The 12,708-nt window shown below is 38.3% G+C and overlaps 1 protein-coding gene across 2 annotated transcripts in view; it reads left to right on the top strand.

Annotated features, from left to right (window-relative positions):
• The first annotated feature begins 907 nt into the window (after nt 1-907).
• The window catches only part of RGS7 (regulator of G-protein signaling 7), a 256,859-nt gene continuing 245,058 nt past the window's right edge, over nt 908-12,708 (top strand). For both annotated transcript variants that reach the window (XM_009893635.1, XM_009893636.1), the window contains exon 1: nt 908-1,014. In XM_009893635.1, the coding sequence (XP_009891937.1) occupies nt 937-1,014 (78 nt within the window). In that variant the 5' untranslated portion in view covers nt 908-936. The remainder of the gene's footprint in view (nt 1,015-12,708) is intronic.

The following is a 12,708-nucleotide window of genomic DNA, read 5'->3' as shown; positions in this document are numbered from 1 at the left end:
GGGCAGTGCGGGGGCAAGGCAGGGCGAGCCGGCGCTGTGGACGAGGTGCAGTAAAGCCCGCACCCGAGAGGGCTGGGGGGCAGGGGAGGGCTTTGGAGGTAAGCGTTTGGAGTAGAGCTCAGCCCTCCCGGGCTCTCCGCAACCGCCGGTGTGGTCTGTAGATGGAGCACATTCTTACACCTGCGTGCAAAGCCGGAGCTACGGCATGATCTGAGCTCTTGCTTAGTGCAGCTCCCGTGTGACCGGGGGGAGGGCGGGGAGGAGACGGGGCTGGCGGCGGAGCCGGTGTTTTGCGGTGAAGTGCGATGAAAGTAGGTGAAAGCAACCGGAAAGGTTTTCTGGCTTGTTTCTTCCTTTCCCCCCATCACCTTCTTCCCTCCCTCGCATATGTGTAAGAGCACACACGTGCTGGTGAATTAAGGAGAAGTTTAAAGCATCTGGTTTGCTTTTTGTGCGTTTGAGGGTTGCGAAAGTTGCTGTGGCCCGAGCTGAGAGGAGAGGGCAGTGCTGAATACGCAGTCGTGGGCCGAGTCAGTCCTCCCAAAGCTGTGGTCTGGAAAGTGCGGATCATCCCTTGGTGAAGCCTGTGCAGGGGAGGAAGGAGTGCTTTGTGAGGAGGAGTCTGCATGATATGGTTGTTAGTGGTATGTCAGGGAGCTATTCGAAGTGACAATTCATTAACGTCTAAATTAAATTAACATATTACATTCATTATTTACAGGCAAAAGAGAGTAATGACAGTAAATGGTGAATTAGTAGCTTTGCTCTGATGTAAATATCGGTCGAGTAAGGGCATACAGTGATTCTGGTAATATGTTGGTAGAAAGTCGGGTCCATTAATCATCAGAGAAGGAAGGAGACCTGAGGTGATGTCTTACTGAAACCACTTTTACCTTTTACAGTGCAACGTTCAAAAGCGGATCAAATTCGTGGGACATGGCACAAGGAAATAATTATGGGCAAAGCAGCAATGGGGTGGCTGATGAATCCCCAAACATGCTGGTATACAGAAAGGTAAGCCTTTGTGTTTTTCAAAAGCTGAGGAAGGGACTTCAGGAAATGGTGAGGTACTGGACTTTTTTGCCTAGCAAGTGAGGCCATTATTTTTTCTGTTTCTCTCCAACTTCATGAATAGATGCTGCTGCTGTGCTTTGCGTTGACCAGAGCGGTCTGATTTCAGAACATGATCACCTGCCACTAATTTGGAATGTTTTCTGTCTGTTGACATTTGTGCTGCCTAATGCAGTTTAAATGGCATGTGCATAGTACATCTATATCCCAGGTACTACTAGGGACTCCTGTTTTAAGAAATTACTGGATCTGTTGTTTTAAATGGTAAAATATGCACACATGTCAACTTTACATCATGTTCAGAAACAGTTTGTTTTCAATTTGAAGTACTTGATGCATTTCATTCACTTTCAGCATTGATACATATGATATGTGATGGTGGTGATGTGCCAGAGACTGGAATATGTTTTGAGTTAAAGTGCTCACCTATAAAATCTATTTGTAAAATGATTTAATATATTTTAGAGCTAAATATTAACTGTATAAGACAATATTTTGTATTTCTGTCTCCGGGCAAAGATTTTCAGAGCGCAGGGAAGTCTGAACCATTAACTTATTTCATATAAGGGCAAAAACTGATTAAAGATATTATTTATCTGCAGTTGCCACAACTTAAAAAAAAACCAAACACACACACTCCAGGGATTCTTGGTGGGAAGGACTTTTAATGCAGTTATTCTAATAGCATCAATATACAAATTTCCAGACATTGAACTCCAGTAGTGGGGCTTATTTAGCCACTGTGCTTTCCTTTAAGTGACCGTAAATGCTTGGGGATTTTGAGATGCATTTATACATTTATTTTTTTGTAAAGATTTAATTGCATTTCTCAAAAAAGAATAACAAAATAAATTCTAGTGATAAGGGAGAAAAATAACTTTACTGTCACAAACTGAAATACATACTTATGCAACTACTTGTTTATTCCTAGAACACAGTGCTTTCTAACTTGTTTGTGGTTGTTTTTATCAGGTGGAAAAAAAAATCAATATCTTTACTTTGTTAGAGGCATTGACTTTTCTTTTTGCAAGTTAACTGTAATAGAAGGCATCTGACATAGTCAGTTTAGCCTTTGAGGTGAAGTGAGGTATCACCAGTAACTGTGGTTAAGTGTTCTTTTCCGAGAAATTAAAAAATAGTCTCAAGTCAAAGTCTGATGCATGCTTTTTTTCTCTTCCTATTTTCAAATGTGTTGCTGATTTTCAGTTAGTTGATTGTATTTTCTATTTGAAAAATTAGGCTCTTTTTACGTAAGGTAGTGAATTTATGAACTTAACCTTAGTTATCCATCTATGTAAGAATGCACATCTAGAAAAATACGAGGTTACCTTGCCATTAACACCGCAAGTGTGTTTCAAAATGCAGCTGTATGCATGAATTTATATGTGAAAGTATGTTGCATATATTAAAAGCAATATATCAAAGCTCATATTGTTCATTATAGCTTTTTGATTTTTCTAAATAAAATCTTTCCACATTTGTCATGTACTTCCATGCTGAGAAAGAAGTCTTTTCTCAGCTTATTTAGTATATGAAGGGGGAGCACAGAGACACTGTTTCTCTTCTCCCGTGGTGACTTTGTCTGAGGAACTGGTCAAGCTTGTGACCCATTATATTTAGTGTGACCTCATGCCAATATTTAACATTGCCCCTGAGCAGCCTCCAGATTGAAATGGAACTGCTGAGGCAAGTGATGAGAATCCTGGTGATGCAGGAGAAATTTGAAAATGGGGAACGGGGATAGGACACAAAACCTCAGGTGTATGTGCAGCAAATCAAAGCATCAAACACCTTTTCAGTTCTCCGCAAATCAGCGGTAAAAGGATGATACCAGTTTGTGTCTACCAGTGCAGCAGTGGTCCTTCTCTTGTTGTTGCTGAAGTGGAAGTGGTGCACTGAGTATTAAACTTCCAAAGAATTCTGACCTTCTACAGCATTAGTTGCCATATTTGGGTTTGTACCTGTCAATTTATTTTTGTAGCATGGTGAATCAAAAGATCATTCAAAATTGTGCACACTAGTGTTAGAGTACAGAGACAAAACTAAGTAGTCCCTCCTTTGGCAGTATTCAAGGAATGGGCAACAAATAATAGATGACTTTTTTAAAAGTTACCTGCCTTTTTCTGCAGTGTGATACTGCTGTAATCAAATGTGTTATAAATTCTGTCTCTAGAACGTAAGAAGAGGATAGTTAAGTAGAAATAATTTCACATCAGAATATATCATCTCTGAATATAATTCTTCAATAGCAACAGCTAAATCACAGGATTCCTTGTAATACATTTGAAAACACAATACTCCTCTGTCTGTCATTGTGTTGGAAATGAAAGCGCTGCGCAGAGTGAACAAAGAACTAGATCTGCCAGCTTCATGAAGGACTTTTTTTGGTTTTTTTTTTGGCCAACTGGAGAAGTATTAATAGTTGTTAGAAAAAAATGTAAATGTGCTATTGGCTAGCTTCAGAATAAAACTGAATTCGAAGTCTTATATTTTGAATAAGGTTGCCCAAACCCACAAATGTGGAAATGCTTTCTTCCAGTAGTATATACAACATTGATACATGGAATAGCACATATTTTGTAACATGTATCTGCAAGGGATAGATGGGACAGCTCTTACTAGTTGTGTTAACAAAGAACTAAAATTTGGCCATGCTGAGTGAAGACCATTACTTTGGCTATAAACCACAATTTTGTAATCTGGTAATTCCACTAGTCTGTCTAACTTTTAGACACCTGAACTAAGCACGTTCTAAACGACATGGAGTTACAGCCCTGGGTTTCCTAAATCCTGATTCTGTCAGAAGCACTTTATAGAAAATCTTATACAGAATGAAGTTGTGGTGTTTACAAATTCAGTATTTAAGGCTTGAATCATTATAGAATCATTTTTGCACTTCAAGTAAATTGCAAATTTTCTTCTTTTCTATTTTTTTCTAGTTTTTAAAAATGTATTTGGTTTGTGAAGAAAGATGGATTATCAAATTGTAATCTAGAGTAATACAGAGTGTAGATAGCATAATATTCTCATAGTAGTTTGTATTCAAAGACAAAGAAGGGTTTCATTGCATTTTGCTTTCAGATATGAAATATTTTCTTTAAATCAGCATAGGATAATTAAATATTCAATGCATGAATAACTTAGAGTTACTTAGTTGAATCTGCGATGGAAAAGACAGCAGCACAGATAGATAGTTCCTTATATCATTTTTACACTGCCTTTTAAGATGCTTGTGTCAGTGTTTCTATGCCTTAGGGAATACTTTTTATTGTAATAGAATGTCAGCTGCATTATTCTTTTTGGCTATCAGCCTAATTATAAAGTAATGACATGTGACACATCGTTGGTACTGACATACCTTGGAAAAAGTCCTGAATTTTTCTTTTAGTAGCCTGAGGCAAACATGAAAAATGTAACCCCCCTGCTTTTACTTCCTCTTCAACAGAGTCCATTCCAGTCAGCAGTTAAAAGAGATAAGACGCTAGAATCCATGGTATTTTAACATCACAAGTTGCTCATACAGAAGTCTTGGATTTCAGCAACAATAACTTACTGCTGCAAGATAGGTCTTAAAGGAGTAACTTGACATGTAACGTAAGGCCTATATTGTGCAGCTTTTCTAATTTTCAGAGCCTGACCTGCCTTTTTTTTCTTTCTTTTATTTTAATCTTGTGCATGGTGCAAATAATTAAAAAAGTAAGAGTTGTCTTCGAGGAACTTCCATTTTAGACATACTGCTGGTCCTGCTAAACCTTTGTTTATCTTTCTGGTCTGTGCTTTGTTTACTTTTTTTAGTCAAACATGCTGCAAGGATTAGGAGCTCTAATTTGTAAGTTTAATGGTTATTGTATTGCTGTCTGAACTAGCTTCATTTGAGAGATGATAGCTTTATTTTTGTAGAAATAAGATTAGCCTTGTCTGAATAGTAATATTCTTGTGACTGCGACTTTGATTCTCTACCTTCCTCACTGCCCCAAGTGTTAAAATAGCTTTTGCCAAAGCTTATTAGAATTACTAACGGTTGGGGCTTTCAATGCTGTAATGAAGATAATGAGGTGTTTGTTCTGTTCTTGTGACAATTGTTGAAGGTCATATATGCCAGTACTCATGTATAGCAAAAGGATGAATTTGTAATCTCAAGCTACTTCTTAGTTCAGCGTGATCTGATATTCTTCATAAAACTATGCCTCCAAAGCATGCTACTTAGCAAATGTTGTTGTAAAGGAGCAATAGCCATGCAGTGACATTTGAGGAAATAGCGACCACCATCTTCTCATAACCATTTTCGTCTCCTCTGCTGGTACCAGAGATGACTTCTAGTGTAGTGTGCAGATAGTACTGTGTTCTCATGTGGGTTTGATCAACTGCTCCCTTAAAAAAGATTGTTGGAAGAAAATGATATCACAGGTAACTATATCACTTAGATCCTGTGAGACTATGGAAGGACACGGTAGTTGGAATTTTTCTAAGTGCCGTCACTCGCTTTGATAAGAGCAGAATTAGTCTGGTACTATGTGTTTCTGAGTATACCATCACAGCCTATGGAGGCATCTTGCTCTCAGTGTAAGATACTGAGTTTGTTACTACATTGAAAATGGCAGGGTACTCTAAGGTACTAGAGATAAGTGGTTTTATGTTGGTGTTTTTTTTTTTTTCCTTTTTTTTAAAAATGACAATATATGTCTACATTATGCATTTTCTTCTTCCGAGAAGAAGAGTGGTACTGTTGCAAATCTTGGATGCTGGTCCTGGTTTTATTCCAACACCCGTCATTATAGAACTGATGGAGAAAGGTCCATATTTGTGGACCTCAGGAATTCCAGCTGTAGGAAGAACAGAATTTACCTCCCTTTCCAGTATGAATATTATGAGGATGTTGTCGTAGTTCCAGAGTAGTTGGTTCATAGTGAAATAAGCTATTACATAGGTAATATTTAGAGGGCAGGAACTTAATACTGAAGGACAGAATAGTTGATAGCTGCTGTGGAGTGCCTTTCATGTGCTCAGACTGCATGTTTCCCTGTACGCTCTCACATTCATGTTTTGTATCTACCCCCTGTGCTGTGATTCACTTTGATGCTGTATCCTCTCCTGGAATGGTTATTGTTAGTACTTGGTGTAGCACGTATGTTTTGGCATAACTTGTGATAAAAGCAGTATAAAGGGTTTGGTCGTCTTCACAACTGTACAGAACCACTGAAAATGCCAGGGAAAGCTGGTTGAAAATATGTCCATCTGAGTCTGCAGGAGGCTAGGTCTGCGAGAAGGGCACCTGCTCTGTATATTTGCTTTGGTGATTCCTGCAGGTATTTTCCGTCTTTTCTGTTCTCCTCTTCCTTCCACTAGGTGTAGAAATGTATCAAGTGATACTGCAGTGAGAGGTTTACTGCTGCTTACTGTTCTGAGCTTGATGTGCTCGAATCACTGGCATTACTGTCAAATGCAAAAACCCCACAGAATTCGCTGCCACCATGTTACTTCCTTTCTCCATCCCACATGTGCTGTCTGAAAACTGTATGTGCCTGTTTTGATTGTGCATTGTCATTTTCACTTTCTCTGCTTCTTTCCTTTGAAGCAGTCTACATTTGTAGCTATGGAAACAATGATGCTATTGATAGTGACGTGCAATACAGAGTCAGAAATTGTTTGTTTGGGAGTTTTGAGTTTTGTTTTCTTTTACTTCAGATTTACAACATGCTTTGTGGACTGTGGTAACCTCTATCATGCGATAACATTTGACAGATTCCCACCAAAGCTGGTATGAACTGTAATGAGGCTACATTAAAATACTTGCATGTAAATATAACTTGTTAAATTGTGGCTGTTTTCCCAATTCAGGAATCACAAAGCAATTAAAGCATAGTTGTAATTTTTAGTATAGGAAGCACTACACCAGCTTCTTCAAATCAGACTGTAAAAGCTGCTAAAAGAGAAGAAATCGGGCTTATGAAGTCCATTTACAAATCTAAATCCCAGGTCAAGCCTAGGAAGAGCAGAATAAAGTCAGCAGCAGAATATATTTAATTGTTTTTTATGTGCTATAAAACTTTTCAGACAGAGTCTTGGCGAAAGGTAAAGACTGCAGATATGTAATTATAGTGTGAACCATAGCTAGTTTTCAACTATAGCTCTAAAAAAATAATTCTTTTACAAAAGAGGTGTATATAATTATTCTCTGTGTTACAGATGGGTAAACTGAGGCATGACAATGGCAGGTCAGAGCAGTGGAAAAGCTAAAAATCCTTTTTGTTGTAAAATAAGCAAACTGTTTTCTACAGAAGGAGGAAGCCATTAAGGCTGAGGTTGCAAAATACAACCTGGAACGGCTTCCATTATGCCTTTTTTTCTTTTTTTCTTCAGATTGAAGTAGTCGGGGGAAGAAGTTGGAAATGTGGGAGGATACCTTTTGTCGACTTTGATCAAGGCAAGAAAAGCCTAGATTTTAATAGTGGTAATATGAAGCTTACAAAAATGAATAAGGGGAAAAAAAACTTTGAGTGAGGGATTAGTAGGAGAAGATTGACCACTATAGAAAAACATGAAACTTCAAATGAAACTTTGAGGTCACAGTGCAATGAAGAAAAGGTACATCTATAATTTTCCACGGTGGAGGGATCAGCCAAGAATTTTGGTTTTCGTCTCAATTGCCACGATAAAAAAAAATGGATATAAAAAGGCTGAGCTAGTTATTAAAGTACATGTTGATTATAAGAGTAACTGGAATAGAAATAGCGGGAATGAGGTTGGCTGGGAAGCCACAGGGGGCATTAGTCCTTGGAGCTGAACTGTCTGAGAGGCGGAGTTGGGAACTGTAACTTCATCTGGAGAGTGAGAAATGCCTGGCATCAGCACAGGAGAGGGGGCTGGCCAAGAAGCAGAGCTGTGGGAACAGGTATAGGACCATCTCATAAAGCCATTCTAACTGTTAGTGAAGCTTTTACTAGATAACATAAAGACTTCTTAATTGGCAGGGATGGGAGCTTGGCATTTGGACTACTTGGTCTCCTAAAATTTGGGGCCTGTTTTGTGCTTGTGTGTGTGTATTTATGTTTGAAAGCTTCTTTGTCAAATGCTGCCATGGATCTCTCTCAATTTCTTTGTAATGCTCTGTGTATCTCTGAGAAGACAGCTTTGTGGACTGAGTTTCAGAGAAGCTGCTTTATCTGTGAAGGTGATCAGGGCATCAAAAGCCAGAGACTTCATTCTTGCTTTTTCTTACTGTTGTTGCCTGCTCTTCCTTCAAACATGACTACAAGTTTATTGCTGATGAATCGGAACTGGAGAGGTGACGCCATAATGTGTATTTTTTCCATAGTTTTCTGATGAAGATGCCCGTTTTTCAAGATTTTAATAATTGCGCTGTTTCTACTCAATTGAGGACATCTTTGATAACCGTTAAATTAAATTTGAAGTGTATTGGATCTACAGTGTCATTCAAATGAGAAATCCTTTGGGGAAGTCTCTGAGAATTTATCACATTGTATTCATATCAAAGATGTGCTAGTTTAATTCTGAAGCACCTTAAGAAAGAGCTGAATAGATCCCAAGGACCATCCAGATAGAAATTTTCCCATCACAGTGAAATCATCATTCTCCTGGCATTCTTGTACCGATTTTACCGAAAACGGGTAAAATGGGAATTTTGAAGCTGTATTAACTCTTCTGCATCAATTCTGCTGGAGTTGTATGTTTGCTTTCTACTTCCTTTGACCTGTGCTGAATCCTGTTTGATTTCCTCTAGGGGGGAAGGATTGTACCGCAGAGGAAAACATAGCAAGCACAGAGGATCTCTTCACCGTGCAGTTCAGATGTACAAGGATTATCTAGCTGAAAGTGAAAATTGTTCCCTCTAACAGCGAAGGATTTTTTTTTTTCTTCCTGTTCCAGTTATTCTTGATGACGTAGGTGGTTGTATAATGTGAATGTACATGTATGTACATGCATATGCACTTACAATATTTCAGTAGCCTAATCTAACAAACGGATTAGCAGTTATAGATATCTTTGTAGCAGTGCAGAGTCCTGCTGCCATGCGACAAGCTGTGGCAGTGGGGTGGGTCTGCTTTCACGATAGATACTGTGGGGTCAGGAATCTTACTGGCATGCTGCTTTTGTGGCTGTTATGCTTTGAGACTGTTCGTTGTTGATTAAAGAGCAACCCACAGAAAAAAAGAAAATATACGTACAACCCCCATAGAATATATTTTGGAAGGTGTATTATGCCAGGCCCACTTTTATTGTAATCTGATTATTGATTAATAATTGATCAAAAATTGAATAAACATGAACAGAAAGCTTGTATTATTTAAAGAGCCCTAAGTTCTGGTGGAAAGCCACAGTTTTTCTGATCTACTTTTATATCAGGATGAATAAGCAGTTTACTGAATGCCTTTTGAATGACATATTAGTGATTCTTAACACCTACACTTCTCTGAACTATGAACTGTAAGAGGTATTAATCTTCTGTGAGCTAGATTCTGCCCTCAGCTGTAGATTCATGGCATCTCTTAAATATCAGCAGGAGCCATACTATTACATTTGATGTAGAATCAATATCAACAAGAAGAATGACAAAGCTTAATGATAAACCATCAAAATTACACAAACTTGAGGCAGGTATTTTTGCGATAAGACGTCTCTTTAAGTTGTACAATTTTTTTCTGTATGGAGGAGAAAATATAGAACAGTTCGTTGCTGTACCACAAAATCCCCGATGTTGGCACATTTCGTGCTGCAGGCATGTAAGTGTGGTCTGAAGAATAAGTGCAAAATTGTAAACCAGGATGGCTTCTTAGTAGCAAATGGAAAACTTGGTGTATTAATAATGCTATCATACAGGGCTATGCTGATTTCTGTGTGACTTGAGTAGTTTTATTTTAGCTGTGTCATCTATAGAATAGCTGATCTGCAGTACAACTAAACTCATCTTAGTGAAATTCTGTGAAGATCAACTGTTTACTTTGTACAGAGTACCTGAAATTTGTCAAAGTACTACATGAGATGGTAAAGTACTACAGTCATAGGAATGCAGTTTTAGACAATTAGAATACTATAAACAACAAGAGTTCTACCCAGCTGTTCACAGTATTACTAGCTTTCAAATGTTTCTTTTTTTTTTTTAAGAGTTACTAAGCAACCACAAATCTCATTCAAGTCACTAGGAGCTAAAGGTTTTTAGTACCTTTTCGTAAATCATATCTATTACTCTGTGGAATCATCACACTACCTGAATGAAACATTTACATTCTGGCTCCTGTCGTCTGGAGCGAACACCAGTGTCCAACAGGGGAGACAAGCCATACTAATGCCCAGGATGGCTAATGCATTGGTTTGGTTTCCAAGAGAAAGGAGAAATACCTTTGGCTTGTTTAAAACAGGGATAAATGAAATGGTGCTTTGCTTGCGCTTGTTTCTTAAAAACCTTTAGTATGAGAATAGTATCTCTGCTATAGGAAAATATTTTCAGAGTTTAAGCAACTGTTCTGTTCTACAGACAGTTGTGACCTGAATCACTTAGGTTCATTTATAGTGGGAAAAAAATAGTTCTTATCTTGCTTTCTCTTTACCATCAACTCTGCTTTTATAGCATTACGTTTGGATGTTGAAGCTTATGTGGAGCTGTTTACTAAACACACTGTCCTGCTCTTACATTGAGGTAGTGTTTGTATCTTGTTTTGAGCTACATTCAGAAGAAAAGTATGGGGATGTGTTCTATTTATATAGTTGTGTTTTTATTTATCTGTGTTGATGCATCTGTAGTTGTCATGCCATTAACCTTTTAATAGAAACTTTGTACGTAGTTGGTCAGGGAGGCCATAGCCAGTGCTATTGTCTCAGGGATTCTTTTGGTTTAGGTTCTTTTTCTGTCAAGAAACTGAGGGCTAACCTTCATTCCAGGACATTAGACTTGAGAATCCTTTCTAGTTCTGTATTCCAACGTTTGAGACCTCTTACTTTAAACTATGGAAAATGTTTTGTACAGGTATAAATGTGTAACTGTGGATTGCTTCTGAAGGTTCTACTGTTCCTTCCAACTCACTGATGTCTGTTATCTAAATGAAGACAAATGAAGAAATGATGAGATATCAGTTCATGTTGTCTGGAAGGGTGTTAGTTTAAGTACATAATTTTATGGGGCTTATTCTTTGTCATTCTTGGCAATATTAAAGGACATGGTGTAGGTTCAAGGACAAAACGCTAAATATGAGGCGCTGGAAGAAAAATATTTAGTATCATATTGTTCTGTCACTTGCAATATGTTTGTCTTCATGTGAGCCGTACCATCAGTTGCTCTGTCCGGCGAATATGGCAGGATAAGCAGGGTTGAATGAGACCACCAGGATTGTGGAGCTGCTTCTGGAAATGGTGCTGGAGATTCACTAGGTGGTGCTCTTTCCCCTGGGTACTGAGCAAACATCCCACATTGGTGCTGAACGCTCATAAACAGTGTCTGCCAAGCTAGGTGTTGATGTTGGTGTCCTGGTCAAATTGTTGATCAAGTCTTTTGATGGTGGCTTTAATTCATTGGTGCTTGTTTTGCAGTTCCCAGGGTGGGAAGCCTCTACTGGCCGTCACACGTTCGTCAGCCAGCCTAAACACTGCTGTTTGTTGCCTGCACTCGTCTCACACACAGGAGGCTGCTGGGCTTAGCGTTCTGTTGGCAAACTGAAAAGATAATTTCTGTGCATAGATTTTAAAATTTAAGAGTAAAATAAGAAGTGGTAGAGTGATTTAGGGAGACTAATGTGAAGAGGCTGGGACTAGGTAATTTCCATTTTCCCCTTCAATGCATGGAACGGACTTTGCATCAGCTTTGGAAGAGTATTTGAGGATCACCAAAATGGAAGTGAAGCTTGCTACAAATTCACAGTCGTTCATGTGATTTTGTCCAAATGTCAGTGTTTTTGTTCTTTGTAATCTTGACAGGCCTTAGCAAGATGAAATATGTTTCTGTATGTTCTTACTTTTCTCCCTTATCCCACCTTTTTGACCTTTTCATATAATCCATATAGACATAGTAAATGGATTTTAGCTCAGTAGTCCACAGTTGACATGAACATATTAGAATAAATTTAAGTTTTAGCCGTACCATTTATTACAGTTAAATATTTTTGTCCTGTGTTTTTTGCAAGCTATCTTGAATAGTACTTACAAGGTGGACTACTTACATGTTTATGTATTAGCCAGTTAGACTTCAGAGTGTTTCTATAATTGTTCAGTGTGCTGGGTTACTGTATTGTTAGCTATTCCTTGGGACAGGTACTTTTGCAAACATTTGAAGTATGTAGTACATGCACTTGAGGGGATGCCCCCCCCCCTTTTTTTTTTTTTAAGCTAAGTTCTTTCCTATTTACCTTGTAGAAGTAAAGGTGAAATTTTACATTGTTTATGTGGCCTTAAGTGCAGAGTAACTGCTGTTCTTACTGACGTTATTAAGGTTAATTCCTTGAAAAGTAGTACCACATGTTTCCTATGTGAGTGAATTGCTACAGACATTTTTATGCGATTGTGTCCTGGTGGTAGTGTGCTAGAGGTGTGAATTCCAGCTTTTTTCCACTGAAGTAGTGGACTTGGCAGTCTTAAGTTTACATATGCGCTCTATGATCTTAAAGGTCTTTTCCAACCTAAATGTTTCTA

The sequence above is a fragment of the Charadrius vociferus genome, unplaced genomic scaffold (assembly GCF_000708025.1).
Source record: "Charadrius vociferus isolate BGI_N301 unplaced genomic scaffold, ASM70802v2 scaffold309, whole genome shotgun sequence".
Classification (NCBI taxonomy): Eukaryota; Metazoa; Chordata; class Aves; order Charadriiformes; family Charadriidae; genus Charadrius; species Charadrius vociferus.
The sequence above is the reverse complement of the archived record's forward strand: the minus strand, read 5'-3'. Positions and strand labels throughout refer to the sequence as shown.